At 38.9% G+C, this 19,095-nt stretch overlaps 1 protein-coding gene across 38 annotated transcripts in view; it reads left to right on the top strand.

Moving 5' to 3' along the window:
- Window positions 1-19,095, top strand: part of NCOA2 (nuclear receptor coactivator 2) — a 284,545-nt gene that overhangs the window by 244,757 nt on the left and 20,693 nt on the right. For 25 of the 38 annotated variants that reach the window (XM_060393776.1, XM_060393766.1, XM_015097811.3 and 22 more), the window contains 4 exons: window positions 4,448-4,658; window positions 7,201-7,407; window positions 10,187-10,402; window positions 13,449-13,578. In XM_060393776.1, coding sequence (XP_060249759.1) covers window positions 4,448-4,658; window positions 7,201-7,407; window positions 10,187-10,402; window positions 13,449-13,578 — 764 coding nt within the window. The remainder of the gene's footprint in view (window positions 1-4,447; window positions 4,659-7,200; window positions 7,408-10,186; window positions 10,403-13,448; window positions 13,579-19,095) is intronic. The other 13 variants (XM_060393788.1, XM_060393784.1, XM_060393789.1 and 10 more) reach the window with 1 other exon arrangement.

The following is a 19,095-nucleotide window of genomic DNA, read 5'->3' as shown; positions in this document are numbered from 1 at the left end:
TTATATTTAGCTATATGATTACATTAGCTTCATACAAGAAGCTAACAAAGGAGGGTTTTTTTAAGTCCTTGAGTCACTTGCAGTTTCTAATTGGTATTTATAAGAACATTTTTAAAATCAAAACTGTCTCATTTTGAGAACTTAAAGCACAGAGTATTATCTGCACAAATCTGTCATTTTGAATGGACACATACAGGCATACACACAGACATACAGTATTTTTTTCTTAATGAAACCCAGTTCCTGGTTTTACCTTCTATCCATTCCCATTTAAAACTCCACTCCAAAAATACTGCTTCAGAGCAATTTTAACATCAAAAACATTGCAGCTTGAAAAGAAAGGTTACCACAGGAAGTATGCATTACCTAAATTTAGATCAAAGTTAGAATGACTTACTTTAAGGGGAAAAAAAAAAAAAAACCAGGGATTTTTTTCACTCCTCTCCCTCCTTCACTTTTCCCAAATACAGATTGATTCTATCTCCTGTTGATTTCTAGGCACATTTCTCTAAGACTTTTCTTTCATTTCAAGGGAACACAACACATTTTTATTTAGTAAGATAAACTGCTAGCGAGCCTGAACTGCACAGTTAACTTTCTTGTTATTTTGACTCAGAAAAGAACTATTATCGAGTGTGTGTTTAACCTATCACTAACTTATTAAGGGCAGGAAGTACTTCAATGGCGCTGTTACACTGAAAATAGCATTCTTCACTGGGTAGAGTATTTAAACAACGTTTGTTTCTACCGTGTTTCATAACCAACAGGAAACAATGACAGAAAAATTTCCAATATGTTCACTGACTTAAGTTATATACTTATTTACACAAGGGAGCATGTGTAAAGAATACTAACTAAATGGTACTCTTAGGCTTTCTTAATGCTACTGGGCGACTTATGATGAGGGTTTAGAAATAGTCCGTAGAGAATTTCTCCTTGCTATTTGGCTCTATTAGAAGAGCAAACCGTATTTTAAACTGGTAGTGGCCTGAAAATTTCCCTCCAAACTTGGTAGAACTGTGTTACCATTTTTAAAAGCAATTTTCTGTTAGGCAAACGTAAAATTACTAGTTTAAAAAAATTTTTTTGAAACAGTGTTTTGTAGTTTATTAGAATACACATCATTAAAATACATATGTTCTTTATATTTCCTTCAGGGAACAAGTTGATTTGACACATGAAAAATTCATAAAACCAGGAAAATGAAAAATTACAGAAATCAAGTCCAATTTCATTTTGTAGAACTTTTACAAAAATCTTTCTGACTCATTTTCTGCCTGAAATAGTTTAAACTAGCTCTTCAAATTGATGTGGCTAATTTGAGCATTCGAAGAGATGCCTAAGCAAAACTTTGAAGTATCTTGGCAAAGCGTTTTAAAGGAAGGCATTAATCTTTTTGTCTTGTGAAGAAATCATGCCTAAGAAAGGAGCTAGAAGAACTTCTGATGAGAATTAAAGCTAACAAAAACTTGAGGGAAGAAATGTTTGATCAGAAACTTAGCATGATCAAATCTACCCCTTCTAGAACTTCCGTGACTGCAGAAGAAAATGCCTGTAGTTGTCAAAGTTTATTGCTAGGCAGCCAAAGGCATGTAGATACTCTCCTTGAAGAAGAAAATTTCTTGAAGTAAATTTAAAGCAGATTAATTTAAATGTGTACTCCAAAAACAGACAAGAAATAAACACAAGCAAAGCAATATTAACTCTAGTGGGGAAATTTTCATAATGCATTTTTCTAATGGTGAGCTGAATGAAAATTAGCAGATGATTTGAAATAAAGAACCAAAACCTTGGTTGAAACCATCCAAATGTATTTGTGTGTGTGTGTGTGTGTGTGTGTGTGTGTGTGTGTGTGTGTGTGTGTGTGTGTGGAGAAAGAGATTAATTTTAGCCTTATTTTCAACTCATTAGAGTAAATCACGATGAAAAACCACAAGTCCTGTCATTAGAACTCTTTGAAACTATGATAGTTATTTTTCTATTCAAGATGGTTTCAAGTGTCATTTTATTTGAGTGAAAAGAGTAAAGGTAAAAAAGAAAGGTAGGAGTCTAGATCCAGACTATCAATCTGTATTGTAAAAGCTTTCTTTTACACACATCTGGGATTGGGAGCAAATATAAGGGCATTTGTTGAGGAAATTAATATAGTATTTTTATCATCATTTGTATAAATCTGTATTGAGTGTTTCTCATTCAAGGCATCTGCAAAGCTTTCTCAAGAAATTACTTATTACTTCTAATGACCCACCCTCTCACTGCTCCACACACAATTTTAAAATACTCCACACAAATCCGACTGTAGAAGGGAAACTCGCTAATAAACTTCAGTTTATTAGAACCTCTTTCTTACGTCCATAGCTATTTTCAAGACCCAACTATAAGGATATTTGTCAATTTTTATAAAACTTTTTTTCTGAGAAATTATGGGAATTTTGCTAGAAATTGAGTTAATTCTGGGAAGTTTTTTTAATTACAGGTTTAAGTGGCTGAAGGAACCGTGTTGGCTGAGTGTCCATTGCCATGTTCTGGACCTTGTCCTCAGAGGGCGTTAGGTGTTGGTACTATACTCCTGTTTGTACCTTACATGTTCAGCAAAACATGATAAAGATGGCTTTCCAACAGAGTCACTTTACACATACATTTAACTTTGACGAAATTGTCTATACAGATTCAGGAAAAAAAAGAAGTATCTATTAAATGGTTAAGTTGTGTGAGCAGTTTTGCCCACCGTTCAACAGACTTGACTCTGGTTTGGTTTGGTTTGGTTTTGGTTCCCTTGAAGCGCCGATGGTGTGAAAATGTAGCTGCAGGCTTTTCCAGCGCAGAGTAGTTCCCTCAGGGACTTCATCAGTTCGGAGTAAAGCCAGAGAGGCAGTGGTGTGCTTTCACTCACTGGCCGTGCTGCCATGGGTGGGGGACATACAATATGTTTCCTTCCTGAGCAGTTCTGAGGATCGCTTTGTCTGTGTCTGCCCATACTATAGCATTCTAACTTTAGAATCTAACCTAAGATGTAGCTCTCCCATATTTGATCCCTGCCTCTTTTGTAAGAAACACATGGCCAAACTAACTAGAAAATGGTCTTATAATTGCTCTAACAGTACATTAGGAATTTCCTGGAAAATGGATCGCCAAGTTCTTGCTAAGCTAGTTGACTGAAACAAAGAGTCCAATAAAATATCACTTCATTGTATCCTTTCTTACTTGAGAAATTGTGTCCAGTAAAAAGACTTCCTAGTAGATATTACATTTGCCATAAATTGCAGAACACTTAGTCCAGCTTCTTGTGTGTAGAATAAAACTATAAGCCATTCCACTTTAAGTAAATTATATCATTTGAATTGCTAGTGTAGACAAAAGAGTTAGTCATGGTCGAGGATTGAAAGTCCATCAGTGACTTTGGGGAAGTTACCTAACTTGTGTTTTTCCACCTACACATCAGGAAAATCATTCTTACCACTCTCTTCACTAGGAAATAATCTTGGCGTTTAACTTAGCCATTTCTTGCATGGTTGGCACCATCTGATTTTAAATACTTGGCACCCAGATAGGTTCTACTTGAAAGAACATAAATACAGTTGAGGTCTCTGGAAGAAAAGCGCTAGCTATGAAATAGTGGTGCTGCATACTGTATTATTTTAATGTTGATAATTGAAAGGAAATTATTTCAGTAAAGGGAAAAGCCGTAAGAAACATGTTTACAGCTTCTGTAAAGTCAAATTAATAGATGCAGTGATTGGAAACGACCTCCTGCCTCCCTGCATTTGTCCCCTAAGCTGATGAGGACTGAGAAAACCAGTGTCATTTGAAACTGAAAGTGTAAGCAGTTAAAAAAAATAACGCCACTCAAATGGAAAAGACGGGCTGAGCGGTTCAGGGCTGCTTCAAGCTCATTGTGCATTTTACCTCTTGGTCTTAAAAAAAAAGAAAAAGGAAAGAAAAACAAAGTTCTAAAGGGAAATGACCATTTACTAAATACTGATTTCGTGTAAACTTGGATCATATTTTCCACCCGTTTTTTGTTGTTGTTACTTCTTCAAGAGAGTTAACCACTAAACCTGGGCCTAGACTGTAAATCCTAGTACACCCATGGTTAATTAGAAATACTCATACTCATGATTAATTGAATTATTAGCATAAAACAAAGGGGAATTTATAAATCGCCAATGAATCCCAGTGCTGGAAGAGAGCTTTCTTTCTAATTCAGTCATCTCTTTTTACCAAGGAGGAAATTAAGGAGCAGGAGATTAAATTATTTGTCCTTTGTCAATTTAATTTTTTGTTGTTGTTAAAGATGATCAATAAACAGTGAGGCCTGAGGTTCACATGTGTCCGCATCTCATTTGGCTCTGGTTCCTTGTATCCATCAGGGCTGTAATTGCACATGGGCCTGCGGCGCCCAGTCTTAGTGTAGGACTGGATAAACTCTTCTGTTTGTTAACTGCAGCCTGGCAGTGAGCTGGACAACTTGGAGGAGATTTTGGATGATTTGCAAAATAGTCAATTACCGCAGCTTTTCCCGGACACGAGGCCAGGCGCCCCTGCTGGATCAGTTGACAAGCAAGCCATCATCAATGACCTCATGCAACTCACGGCTGAAAGCAGTCCCGTGACACTTGTCGGAGCCCAGAAAACAGCGATGCGAATCCCACAGAGCAGTGAGTATGGGGTGTTGACGGTTATGCCAAGAAATTCCCATGTAATCACCATCAGAAACGGATTACTGAAATCTGATGCAAACAGCTTAGTCACTTCACAGTTTCTATGGTCAAATAGCACCATCTACTGTCCCGCCCCTTCAAAACAGTAGTCAGAGTGGATTCTAGTCAACGTGGCCTTTCTGCAGGCGCTTGTGGTTGAGTCAACACAGTGAGACTGACCTGCGTAGATAAAAGTTCTTTGGATGTTGGAAAAGTTTCTTTGGATAAAAGTTCTCTTCATTTCAGTTACTGTCTTCAGAAATGGAGTTTAAAATAGATTTTATGTGTCTTAATACAAGACTAAACACTTAAAAGATAAAAACTTAGAAAGTTATGCTGACTTTTTAGGAATAACACACTCAGTAGTAAAAATTTCTTAACCAGAATTGTAAATCTTTATACATGAAAGGGCTATACACATTAAAAACATCTTGTCCTATCTCTTTGGAATCCTCATATAAATATCAGTTTTACATGGAAATTTATCACAGAAATGGTTTCCAAATGCATCTTGAGTTTAATTAGTGTGATATAAAGCTAGAAGACCTTAGACTATTTTAGAAGATGCAGTTTGTATTGCCTTTTTTTTTTTCCATCCTTCACAGCTTGCAGGATCTCAGTTCCCCAACCAGAGGTTGAATCTGGGCCATAGCAGTGAAAGCCCCTTTTCCTAAACACCAGGCCACCAGTTTTGTGTTTTTGTAGGTTTAAGATGAAGTCTTTCTTTACTTAGTGAAGTGTGTGAACACTTACTTGGTTTACAAACTTCATAGTTCCCTAAAGTTATCCAGTAGCTTTTAGGAGAAGAAAATATCTTTCCTGAACGAGGGATATATCTTGTAGAAAGATAGAGAACTTCTTTAGTGCTCAGATGATGAACATAATGATTTTTCCCTCTTCTGATACAGTTTGACCCAAAGCTTAGCTGCTGCTAAGTCGCTTCAGTCATGTCCGACTCTGTGCAACCCCATAGACGGCAGCCCACCAGGCTCCGCCGTCCCTGGGATTCTCCAGGCAAGAACACTGGAGTGGGTTCCCATTTCCTTTTCCAATGCATGAAAGTGAAAAGTGAAAGTGAAGTCACTCAGTCGTGTCTGACTCTTCGCAACCCCATGGACTGCAGCCTACCAGGCTCCTCCGTCCATGGGATTTTCCAGGCAAGAGAACTGGAGTGGGTTGCCATTGCCTTCTCCACAAAGCTTAGCATCTGTTCTCAAATCAGAAATGGCAACCATCAACCAAATTACAACATATCTTTGATTAATAGACCTTTTCTTAAAGTGATTCCTGACCTTTCTGAAAAGGGTAAAACAAAATAGAGTTTATGCAGCTTATGTGTCAGACCTGCCAATTTGTTTGGGAATGGAATGTTGCTTATGGCCCATGAGAGATCACAAAGTCAGAGAGTTGAGACGTGAATAACAAATGCTCTACCGAGCTTATGCTTAAGACCCAGAGGAGTTACTGAAAGTTCTCCCCTTTCTGTACCTCCTGGTGTTGTTCAGACTATTGAATAGCATCCAGGTAGCTAAACCTGAGAAAGTCAGATTAAGCATATCCATAATTTTCATTCCAAATGATAATTCTTCTAAATATTTTATTTCTCTTACCGATTGTTAAGGATGTTAGTATGTTTTAAATGTTCTGTTTCATGCTGTGTTTATATCATTCAGAGAAAATAAACTGCTTGATATTATTTTGTAAATTTGCTCTATGAATTGTAATCCACAATATCTTTGTTCTTGTAAAAACACCAAATAACTGTCTGTCTGGTAGTATAGTGCATTGATGTAGTGCTTACTACACAATAAACTCTTATAAACTAATCATAGAACCCATTTCAAATATAAATAAATCTGGAATTCAAAGAATATGTATTTAGAAGAATTAACAGGCCTTTAGAAGATTTAACAGGGCCTGACAGGGCCTGAGAGCTTTAATACTGACTTTTGGTACCAGAGTTCACACTTAAAGACTTCTAACTTTCAATAAGAATAGACATTTTTAGCCTAATTCTCTTCCTAGGAAAATCCAGTTAAAATATGACAGTCTCAGTCCAAACCACATGTGTCCAAGTTTGGTGCATTTGGAGATATTTATGGCTTCACAGCTGTGACAAAACAGTATTTCTAAATTCAAATAATGTATGAAAAACATATTTGTAGTTTACTTAGCAAATACAGTTGAATATTAGAAGTTGATATTGGGGAGAAAAATATACAGTAAATAATAGACATGTTCTCCTATTTTTTTTTCCTGTGCTTTATTGCTCTGTGAGGTTGTCAAGAAGTAAATTAGAGATGTGTTGATTAGATTGCAAGTCTGTGTTTGGACGCCCCATGTTTTTTTGCCTGTGAATTTGTCTTTACCTAATAAGCAGCTGGTCCCAGACATGCATACCTTTGTGATTTTACAAACGACATTTCCCCTGAACACTGCTTCTGTTACTATTTTCCATTATCCTCTATTAACCTTCAATTTTCATTTGTTTTCTCCTTAGCTTTTAATAACCCACGACCAGGGCAACTGGGCAGGTTATTGCCAAACCAGAATTTCCCACTTGACATCACATTGCAAAGCCCAACGGGTGCTGGACCTTTCCCACCAATCAGAAACAGTAGTCCCTACTCAGTGATACCTCAGCCAGGAATGATGGGTAATCAAGGGATGATAGGAAACCAAGGAAATTTAGGGAACAGTAGCACAGGTAAGGGCTCAAATGCGCTGTTAACTTTTTATCGGTGGGTTATTCAACTTAATGATGTATTCCTCCACATCCAAGTAATAGAATTTTCCGTGTGAAATTTTTTATGCTAGAAACACATTTGAATGTAAGAAAATTCTGCAGATTTTCACTATGAGCATGGTATGTGAAGAATTGGAAAGCCTCCCGGTAGGCTGACCTTTTTATGCTGTGATCATTGTTTTCACAAGGGTTCTAGTTGCTCGCTAATCCTACAGTAAAGGCTTATTTCACTACTGTTCCAGTTACTATTTTAGACCTTGTAGTGGTTTATGGAGAATATTGTGATAATCTGCTGATAACCCCAAAAGTGTGTTAGTGTTAATCGCTCAGTCGTGTCCGATTTGTGACCCCATGGTCTATAGCCCTTCCAGGCTCCTCTGTCCGTGGAGTTCTCCAGACAAGAATACTGGAGAGGGTAGCTATTCCCTTCTCTAGGAGATCTTTCCAACCCAGGATAACCCCAAAACTTCCTATTAATTGATGATTTGTGTTTCATGAATTTCAGAATGTAAGTATAAAATTCCACCAACCTTTTTATACTTGTAACAATAGCAGTTCTCATTCTGAAAAGTATTAATTAAGAAAATGAATTTTAAGTGGTAGTGTGCTTAACCTAATAGTAGCTGATCCAAGAACTCCATTTTTTAAAATGTATAAGGTTGCCTGTGATCTAGTTTGACCCTTGACCTGCTGTGGCTTAAGGTGTCTGCCAAGTTTCCCATGCATATTCCTAAGTGGTAGTCATTCCCATAGCAGCTGCCATACTCCCAAACCTCCTTCCGGTTCAGGCTAGGAATCATTGCAGCAGCACTGATGGCTATAACCACCATGTTCTGTACCCTCTGGGTATCTTGCACCCTTAGGATGCTGAGCGTTCTAATGAAGTCCTGCTCACCATTTATAACTGCAGACAAAGGCATTGAAAGAAACATGTTATAAGAAAAACTTATATTCATAGCTTTTAATTCTTGGCATTTTTTTAGCTTAGTGTGTCATCCCTATAATCAGATTTCCATTCAGATAAGTGAAAATAAGAGTTCAGTTGAAAGAAAAAAGATGGATTTTTTTTTTTCTTTTAACTTTCTGTTGTTGGTAAGCAGTTCACATGGGAAATGTGAGCTATATTGTGTTAAAATAGTTTATTCATTTTAACAAATATTTACTGGGTGCCTACTAAATGTGCCAGACACTGACTACATCACTGATTTATTTATTTGCAGAAACAATGCCATATAAATCTTATATTATTTTAAGATAAAGTATTGATTTTATAGTAAAATGTTGACTCACATGAAATTCTATCAGAGAAAAGGAGCCAATAGTTTATTAAAAGTGGCTCCTTATCAGTGAAATGCAACGTCTGGGTTCTTGGAGAAACATTAAGAATTTGGGGACATACCTATATTCAAATCTAGGCAGCCTGGGGATGACTGGCATCCAGACTACAAAGACCAAGCAATATCTGTGCTTTACTTTAAAAAAAAAAAAAAAATGAAAGAGACTACCCTGGTTATAATTACATTAATATTTCAAATCATGGATTATTTTCCCTTCTGCTTTCTAGACTTTATATAATCTTGTTATATTGATTAGATAATAGATTTTTTGAAAAAGAAAATATCTTTTCTCCCATATCTTTCTATCATTCAAGTCTAGTCTTCAAATGGTTTTTAAAATATGTACTAATATAATATTGTCCTAACTTGTTCAGTCTAATTACACTTAACTCTTCACCATCCTGATGAGGTACATTCTCATTTCACCAGTGAAAAACCACCCACAATACATGCTCTCCCCATTTCAGAAATATACCCTGTTTTCAGTTATTTATCATAATTAAAGTCAATGCAAGTCACATCTTTGAAAGCAGAACTGTTGCACATCCTTTATTAAACACTTCAGAATGAAGGGTCCTCATTTGGGGTTCTTCCCCTTTAGGATACCAAGTTTTAGCCCGTGTCTGGCCATCGCCAGCATCCTGGGGCCAGAGAGAGCAAGCACGTGATCTGCCGGCAGTGTGCGCTCCTCTCGCTGGTGTGTGTGGTTGAGCAGCTGTTACTATCTCAAGCGTAAGAGGATTTTTACAAATCTGTCCCTACCCAGTCTAGATTCGCATCACCAGAAACAAGGTGGTCCAGGCACGCTGAGGTGGCCGGCGCTTCCTTGCCGTGACCACAAAGAACCAGAGGGGAAAGATGCTCTCATTCTCCCGGCTTCCAAGGCTGTCTCAATCAGCTTTGAAGCTTAACAAATTGTAATGCTCAGAAAGGGATTTGTGATTTAAAGTCTGGCCAAGGCTTCGCGGGATATTCTCTGTGATTTGGGTTTAGAATTAGAAGATTGATTATCAGTTTTTACCTTGTTTCTCTTGGCCTCACCTCCCTTTTGGAAAGTAAAGCAATGACGTGTATATCAGCTAATGTGATTCACTTCCTGAGGAAGGAAGTTGGGGTTATCCACACACCACAGCACCTGTCTCTAAGTACATATGGGAACAACTTTAACAGCTTTTCCGAACTGTAAAGAGTGGCAAGTCTGTGTTGTGAAAAACTTCATAGTAATTGCCAGCTTGTGTTTCTTACCCAAGGCTCGCATCTGGCCCGGTGAGGGCGTGAGCTGTTGGGTTAACTGTGTATTAAGAACAACTGTCTGTCTCGTGTAGAATAAGAGCGTCTCGTGTTCCTGTGTGTTGACTATGTTTCCAGTCACCACACCTCTGTCTTCTCTGCCGCGCCTGTAGGCATGCTTGGCAGCAATGCTGCCCGGCCCACCATGCCGTCTGGGGAGTGGGCGCCCCAGAGTCCTGCCGTGAGGGTCACCTGTGCTGCTACCAGCAATGCCATGAGCCGGCCGATCCAAGGAGGTATGATTCGGAACCCAACAGCCAGCATCCCCATGAGACCCAACAGCCAGCCTGGCCAAAGACAGATGCTTCAACCTCAGGTCATGAATATGGGTAAGGTGGTTCCTGTACTCTTTGCTTTTCAATTTGATGCATTCTTAGAAGGAGAGAGGAACAGCTCCTTAAGTTCTGTCAGGCTTGTCATTTGCGGTTTAGAGAATACCCCCCGCCACTGCTCCCCACTGCCCCGTGTCAGGCTATCATATGTGGGACTTTGCTGAAGATCTCTGCACAGGGCCATAGAATTACAGGTTTTCCAGTAAAATAAGATAACTCACTACCTTTATGATGTTTCGTTTTTGTTTGAAACTATCCGATTTCAACTTTTGCAGGGAGTGGATTACACTGTAACACTAGAAATATCATATAGATGATATTTTAAAGAAGCATTTCAACAGTGCAGCAGTGTCCCTGACTCTGCATGGTCATCAGGACCTAAAAATGCAGATTTCTGGGCACCACCCTAGACTAGGTGGGACACAGTGGTAAAGAGTCCACTGCCAAGGCAGGAGATGTAAGATACGAGAGTTCAATCCCTGGGTCAGGAAGATCCCCTGGAGAAGGAAATGGCAGTCCACTCCAGTATTCTCACCTGGAAAATCCCACAGACAGAGGAGCCTGGTGGGCTATAATCCATGGGGTCACAAAGAGTCAGACACGACTAAGCACAGCACATTTCACCCTAGACTGTTAAACAAGACTCTCCCAGGTCTTCACTGAAAGAGCAAGGTCTTATAGAGCAACTCAGAAAATATAAGGATCACTAGAATTCTGTTGGATACAGTTCACATGTTATTAAAATTAATGATCAGACGCATTGTTTGATACCATTTATATGAAATGTCCAAAACAAGTAAATCTGTAGATAAAGATTAGTGGGTTCCTAGGGCTGGGGCTTTGTGGGGAGAATGGAGAGTGACTCCTAATTACATCATGAGGTTTTTTGGGGGTGGGAGGATGAAAGCGTCCTAAAATTGATCATTGGGATGGTTATACAGCTCTGCAACTACACTAATAGACACTGAATCATACACTTTAGGTGAGCTAAGTATATAGTATGTCAGTTATATCTCAATAAATGATTTTTTTTTAACTTAATATAGCTCATTCTTGTTTCTTAATATTGACATACTAACCTTCCACTTGCCCGTTGCCATAATTCAGATCAGGTCGTGTTTATGTACTTTTTCATATACTTAGATAGTGCAGAATGTTGTTATTATTTAGCCACTAAGTTGTGTCCAACTCTGCCACCCCATGGACTGTAGCCAGCCAGGCTCCTCATCCATGGGATTTCCCAGGCAAGCATACTGGAATGGGTGCCACTTCCTCCTCTGGGGGATGTTCCCGACCCAGGGATGGAACCTGCATCTCCTGCGTTATTGGCAGGCAGACTCACCACTGAGCCACGGGGGAAGCCCAGTGCAGGATGAGTAAGCGCCGAGTCACTACCGGAAAGGTGCCAGGACGGTTTTGACGTAATGATGCAGAATGGCCACCCCACCCTGGCATCGGCTTTCTCTTCTAGTTGTTCATTGCTCAGCACATGTTAGCTTACTGTTTCTGAGATGCCATTCATGTTGCCTTTCTATGGAGAGTGTACTTCCAATTAATAATGCACGATTCCCGAGTGTAAATTCACGTAATTTGAGACTTGCATGAAAAATACTAAAAATGGCCAGATTTCCATGCAGAAATACGCTGGGAAATTTCTAAAATACTTAATTCATTCATTTAAAAATCATCATAGTAAATCCTTTCTGTCCAGAAATTTCATTTATCCTCATCCTTCTTCGTGAATGACATATAGCTTTTGAGCTTGAAAAATGGCTCTATGAGCTTCATTGTGTAGCTGAATTGCTCTGATTTTTAATAAACTCATAAAAGCTGTGAACTCAACAGAAAACCTATTGTAATGGAAGACAAGTCCATAGACAGTGATAATAAAATCATTAAAGAGCTCATATCATGCATTAGCTTTAAACCTCTACAAAGAGTTTCTAAGAAAGAGCATGTCTGAGCTGTCTGAGCCCTCTTTCTACTCCTGTCTTACTAAGACCAGCACTTCACAAAATTATGTCCGGGACCTTGATGCCCTTTTAGGGGATCTGCAAGGCCAAAACTATTCTCATAGTAATATAAAGATATTATTATTCTCTCATGGATATATAGTAAAGTTGGCTTAAAAAAAAATCTTATCTGTGTTGCAAATGAACAACTCATAGAAAAATAGGTCAGATTTGTGGTTACCAGAGGTAGGGGAGAGCAGAGAAAGGCAAGCTGGTTTAAAGGCACAAACTTCCATTGTAAGATAAGTTCTAGGGATGTAATGTATAACATGATCAATATAACTAACACTGCTGTATGTTATATATGAAAGTTGTTAGAGTAAATCCTCTTGAGAGTTCTCATCACAAGGAAAAGAATTTTTTTTCTTTTTTTTCATTTGTATCTACTTGAGATGATGGATGTTCACTAAATTTAATGTGATAATTATTTCATGTAAGTCAGATCATGGTGCTGTACACCTTAAATTCATATAATGCTGTATGTCAATTATGTCTCAATACTACTGGAAGAAAAGTCTTGTTTATAACATAGTAGATTTATTATGATGATTTTTAAATGAATTAAGAATCATTTTTTTCTATTTTCCAGTTTTAATTTTCAATACAGTAAATAGCAGTAAGATACATCCCACTTACACAAAAGCCTGTACATTAATAAGAGTATAAAAACTCCTTGGAGAAGGCCGTGGCAACCCACTCCAGTATTCTTGTCTGGAGAATCCCATGGACAGAGGAGCCTGCCAGGCTACAGTCCATGGGGTTGCACAGAGTCGGACACAACTGAAGTGACTTAGCGTAAAAATTCCTGAGTACAAGGGGTTTGGAACTGCTCATCTAGAGTCTCAAAGTGGGTGATTAGCCTTGCTGTTTATTGCCCTTTTGTTCTATTTCAGAACAAAAATTCTGTCTTATTATTTCCACCTAATTATTATTTTTTCTGTCAGCCAGGTATTTCTCTTTCTATTCCAAAACAGACGTTTCGCTAATCACAAGTTGTAAGATTCAGGGGTTGTTTTCTTCTCCCTTTTCAGGGCCATCTGAACTGGAGATGAACATGGGGGGCCCTCAGTATAGCCAACAGCAAGCACCTCCAAATCAGACCGCCCCCTGGCCTGAGAGCATTCTGCCAATAGACCAGGCACCGTTTGCCAGCCAGAACAGGTGAGCACTCAGGAGGTCCCAGAGAGCAGAGTTCATGAGTTCCAGGAGTTATCTCCGCCCTAGGCCAGAAGTTAATCTTATCCTTTTAAACACTTGGTGCCTGATGCGTTTTCATGTATTCAAACTATATCACTTACTGGTCTGGGAGTGCAGGAGGTAAGAGAGGGAGTGGAATCCAAAAATCAGTTTGACTGAGCATATGCCTTCAAAGATGCTGCAGTTTAGTTGGAAAATAAAATATGTAGACTAATAACTAATATGAGCTAGCATGTACTGTAAATGGGGTGATCATTCAATTGGGGTGATTGGGGAAAGCTTCAGAGTTGATGAGAAGTGGTATCGTTGGGACTTCCCTGGGGGTCCAGTGGTTAAGACTCCATACTTCCAATGCAGAGGGCACAAGTCCAATCCCTGGTCAGGGAACTAAGATCCCACATGCCACGCAGTGTGACCGAGAGATTTTAAAAAAATGTAAAACAAAGGTATCATTTCAGTAGGCAGAGATGGCAGGAAGCCAGTTCATCTGGCAAAAGCAGTATAATCAGAGGCCTAGAGGTTACAGAAGCAACACAATGTGTTTAGGGTAACAGAATAGTCTAGTTTTATGTTTCATATACTTTACCACATTAAAAAAAACAGTATCAGAAGATTTGACTGGAAGAGTAGATTAATAATGGAACAGATTTGTAGAGGGTCATAAATTCTAGACTCTGAAGCATTTGGCCTTTTTCCTTTAAGCTGTTGAAGTTTTTTGAAAAAGCAAGTGGTATATATGATCAAGTTTGATTGAGTGTTTTGATTCTGATTATTAGTCTAATCACTTTTGTTTCTGTGTAGGCAGTCTTTTCTAATTGCTTTTGAAATATTTCTGTAACTGCTCTACGGTAGTTTTACTGTAGTGTGTCTAGGTGTGAATTGATCTATTTACACTACTTGGTGTTTGGTATATCTTGTGCTTGTTTTTTTAAATCTGTCAATACATGTATTTGATCAGCTCTAGAAATTTTAGCCATTATCTTCCTATACTGCCACACCTCCATTTTCTTTATTCTTTCTTTCTGGGATTCTGGCAAGACACGTTAACTTTCTACGTTAGATTTTTTTAGAACTCATACCCTCCTTATTTCTTTATCCATCTTCCATTTTCCATCTGCTTGTCTCTCTGTACTACACTGAGGATAATTTATTCATATGTCTATTTCATTAATTATCTCTTTAGCTATATTTGATCCAATTACATTCTTCATTCCAGAAGTTCTATTTGCCTTATTATTTTTCATGGTCTCTTATGGTTTGCTTATTTTTGATTCCACCTTTATGTCTTTAAACATGACATTCATCCTTTGTTTCGACATTTCTTGATTTGGGAGTTCCAGTATCTGGATTCTTTGCAGTTGTAAATCAGTGACTGACTCTTGCTTCTGGTGGCCCATTCCCCGAGTATTATGGCAGTTTTTCTAGTTACTTTCTAGTTATGGGAGTTCTAGTTACTGTTGGTATGAAATGAAACATCTGAGGTTAAGACTGAGGATACTTTTTCTTAGGAGAGAATTTACATTGGTCTCTGAAGGGATGAGGGTTTCCACTCACAGGTCTGCTCAGAGCAGCCCAGCACCACCACCACCACCCCCCCAACACACACACACACACACACACACACTCACACACACAATCAGCTCTTTCTTGTGGCCTTGGCACAGCAAGCCCCGACTCTTCAGGATAAAATCCACCTGTCCCTGGGGGCTTAGGTGTTGCTCAAGTTTTAGTTCGAAGGTGGTTGTTCCATTATTCCCTGGAAAGACAACATCACAGTTGTGTTATATGCTAATCTCAGGGTTAGCAAAGCACTGGAAGCAAGTGTTTCGCAGTGACCCTGAGGCCTGTGTGATGGTGCTGCTCACCCAGTTGGGTGGGCACAGAGCCCCAAGGCAGGGAGATAATTCGCATACTAAGCAGGAGTCAGCATGGGCACATAAAGGATGCAGGCAGTGTGTTCTGGGAAGTAAACATTAGGAAACAAACTGGAGGAATTTGGTTTTGAGGCTCGCATGTAGAGAGTTCAGGTTGGAGGCTAGCGAGGACCTTGCTGCAGACTGAACTATTTTGTCCTTTGGAGGTTGTTCAAATCTAAAATTATAAAGTACTTTTATCAAATTCACTAATAATAAAAGCAGAGTTTCTGAAATTTCATAAGGGCAGAATATTTCCAGAGGTTCTTGTTTTTAAAAAAACAAACAGGTTTTAAAATGACCCCTACCCTGGGATGAAATGCTTTTGCCTAGCTCAGAATTGTGTTGTGGAGCCTGTTTTTGTTCTGTATCTTAAGAGAATGATGCAGGATTCAGGGCACTCAGTGAAGTTTAAAAAATAAAAATAGCATAAGATGAATATGAGCTTAGCAATAGGCTGGGTGAGAAAAAGCTGGGAACTAGTTATTTCACTGAAAGGAAAGACCAGGGCAACTGCTTAACAGCTGTCTAGGGAGATAAGAGAAGGTGCTCACCAGCTATATTCCATTCACTTAGTAGGAGAAACTAGTGTATTCAGACCCCCGGTGCCTGTGCACCACTTCCAGGGTCTCATTGGACAGCAGTTCTGAGTGGAGTCCAGGATTCTACGTCTCTGACAAGCCCCAAATGATGCTAGTGCCGCTGGTCCTCCACTATACTTCGCAGGGGAGAGCATCAGAAGAACCACAGTCAGAGTGGCTCTTACTGGACTGGGTACCAAGGGCGGTGTGTGGCCTGCATCACTGGGTTTGTTTGGGAATAGAGCATCATATAAATAACCACTGTAGTCATCCTTAGAGGCGGTACTTTGTGAGGGACCTTCCAGCTCTTTAAGTCTGATTTCATGGTATCAGTGAGTATGTGCATTTTCTAAATCTGTTTATTTGGTTTGTTAAAAACATACCCATGTCCGTGGAAACTTGCACATAGTAAAAGTAAACCCAACCCCTGAGAGCTGGTTTTGGATGAAATATCTAAGATTAGTTTCTAGGGGAAAACTAGGCCCAAAGTTAGGATTTTCACTGTTGCCCAAGTCGAGGAGGGTTCTGTTAAAACAAAAATGGGGACTTCCTGGCAGGCAAGTGGTTAGGACTCTGCGTTTCCATGGCAGGGGGGCATGGGATCATGCCCCTTAGTTCCCTGAACACGGAACTAAGATCCCACAAGCCATGCAGGGAGGCCAAACAACAGCAACAACTAAAAAGCAAAAGAGGAGAAATCCAGAGTACATGCTGAAGCCAATTACAGAGTCAGCTGTTCGGTGTGCTGGGGGCATTTCTGTGACTCTGCTCTGACCCTGTTCTCATATTGTTGGTGTTACTGTCAGTTTTCTTTGTATAAGAACTCTGTGGACAGAACAGAACATTTTTACCATTTTTAAAGTTATTTCAGCTTTTCTAGCCACTTAACTCCTCTTCTTTTATTTTAAATAATTCAGTTAGAAGAAATTTATGACCGAATTTATAGTAGTCTTATTGTCATAGAAATCCAGAGATGATGGACAACAAGGGTTCCAACCACATCTCTCTTTTTAAAGAAAAGAAAAGCAGTTTTTTTTTAATCCCCCTTGTAAGCATTAATATCACCGTTAATATTTTATATTTTTGCTGCCTATTTAGGAATAGATTTTTTAATGTTTCATGAACCCAGCATTAGTTTATATATACACATTTCAAAAAGAGAGTAGTTTAGCCCTTAAATTTCTAACATATTCACACCCTCGTTTATTTATAATTTTATTTCCATTGGCTGTCATTTCATTGTGGTTTTTTTTTTCCTTTTATTCATCTGGCACGTAAAAGATGTTTAAAATATAGCCCCAAATGTATAGATGATTTTTTTATAATTTCTGTTAGATGTATGTAAAAGTGAACAGTAGCTGCCTTTCATGAAAGACTTTCTTTCACATTAAGTTCAGAATTTCTGAGTTAATTTGATGTTCTTTTGTTTGTAATGTGTCTAAGAGTAAAGTTTTCGTGGTTGACTATTAATTTCTCATCATATAGTAGCTGCTACTTTTTTGCAAAATTTTGAAAATACAAGTAAAAAGTGATGATAATGTTCCAATTTCTCAAACAATAGCTCAGAATTTGTCTTTTTCCCCTTATCACCATCTTTAATGTCCTGGTAGTCTATAAATAAATAAAAGTATAGATTTCAAGAAATAAGGTTTTTTATCATATGACATCCCTTATATGTAGAATCTAAAAAGACATGATACAAATGAATTTATTTACAAAACAGAAAGAGACTCACAGACTTAGAGAACAAACTTATGGTTGTTGGGGCGGGGAGGATAGTTAGGGAGTTTGGGATGAACATGTATATATTTAAAATGGATAACCAACAAGTACCTATACAGGGAACTCTGCTCAATGTTATTTGGCATCCTAGATGGGAGGGAAGGTTGAGGGAGATAAATATGTATGGCTGAGTCTCTTTGCTGTCCACCTGAAATTATCAAAACATCATTAATAGACTATACTCAAATAGAATATAAATTTTTTTTTAAAAAAGGAAAGATTTTTATTGATGATGGACCTGTCTTCTGCCAGCTCATTCCTTACTACTTTGCCAACCTCCTGGGGCTTCTGTGTGTTCTTCCGTTTATTCCTCTGAATTTCATCCTTGTCTTAATACTATATTTGTCAGCCACCATCTAGATTGTAACTATATTTATAATTGCCCAAAATGTAAGAAAAAATTTTCTCCATCGTATTGGCAGTCATTTATAAAGGTGAAATTGAAAGTCCAGATCACTATTTTTTCTATAAGCCAAACATATTATGATGTTTCTCAAAGAAGTGTTGTAACTCATGGTATGCCCAAATTTATGATACCAAGCCACAATGCAATATATTTTTATGAACATAAAAGTGTATTTTTCTGAGCATAAGGTATGATAACCTGGCTAGATCAAGAACCTTTTATTTTCACCAACTGGGAACTTGCTGAACTTACACAGTTTGGATACCAAGCCAACAAAGAGACTAAAGATGCTCACCAGGCACAGTTGAGGTTTGTAAGTAAATGCTGGCATCAAGTCAGCAGAGCACCGTGAGTGGTCCTAGAGTCGAGAGCAGAGTGGGCATGGCCGGGGGTGACTGGAGGAGACACGCTCAGCCTGGAGGGGAAGGATCACGGATGGAGAAGAGGGTGGGAAACATAGAATGGGAAGCCTTGGCATTATGGTGGGTATACAGCATCTTCCGGGAAAAGGCCGGTTGCCCAGGGCAGCGGGGACCCACAGGGAAGCCATGGGCTCTACTCCACACTGGGACAGGTTAGGCTTTACTGAAGTGTGTGTGTCCACCACCACCAGCGCCCTGTCCCAGGGTCTGGGATTTTGTGAGTCAGCTCAGTAATGGGAAAAGGAACCTAGCAACATCGTATCAGGAGAATCAGAGAGAGACTGAGCAGGACAGTATCCCCAAGGCCCCAGCTCAAGTTAAAGAGGGCTTTGACCAAAGTAGGAATCTAGGTCATGCATTAGCTTAACTTTCTTAAT

The sequence above is a fragment of the Ovis aries genome, chromosome 9 (assembly GCF_016772045.2).
Source record: "Ovis aries strain OAR_USU_Benz2616 breed Rambouillet chromosome 9, ARS-UI_Ramb_v3.0, whole genome shotgun sequence".
NCBI classification, from domain to species: domain Eukaryota; kingdom Metazoa; phylum Chordata; class Mammalia; order Artiodactyla; family Bovidae; genus Ovis; species Ovis aries.
Note: the sequence above shows the minus strand (reverse complement) of the source record. Positions and strands in the feature narration are given on the sequence as shown.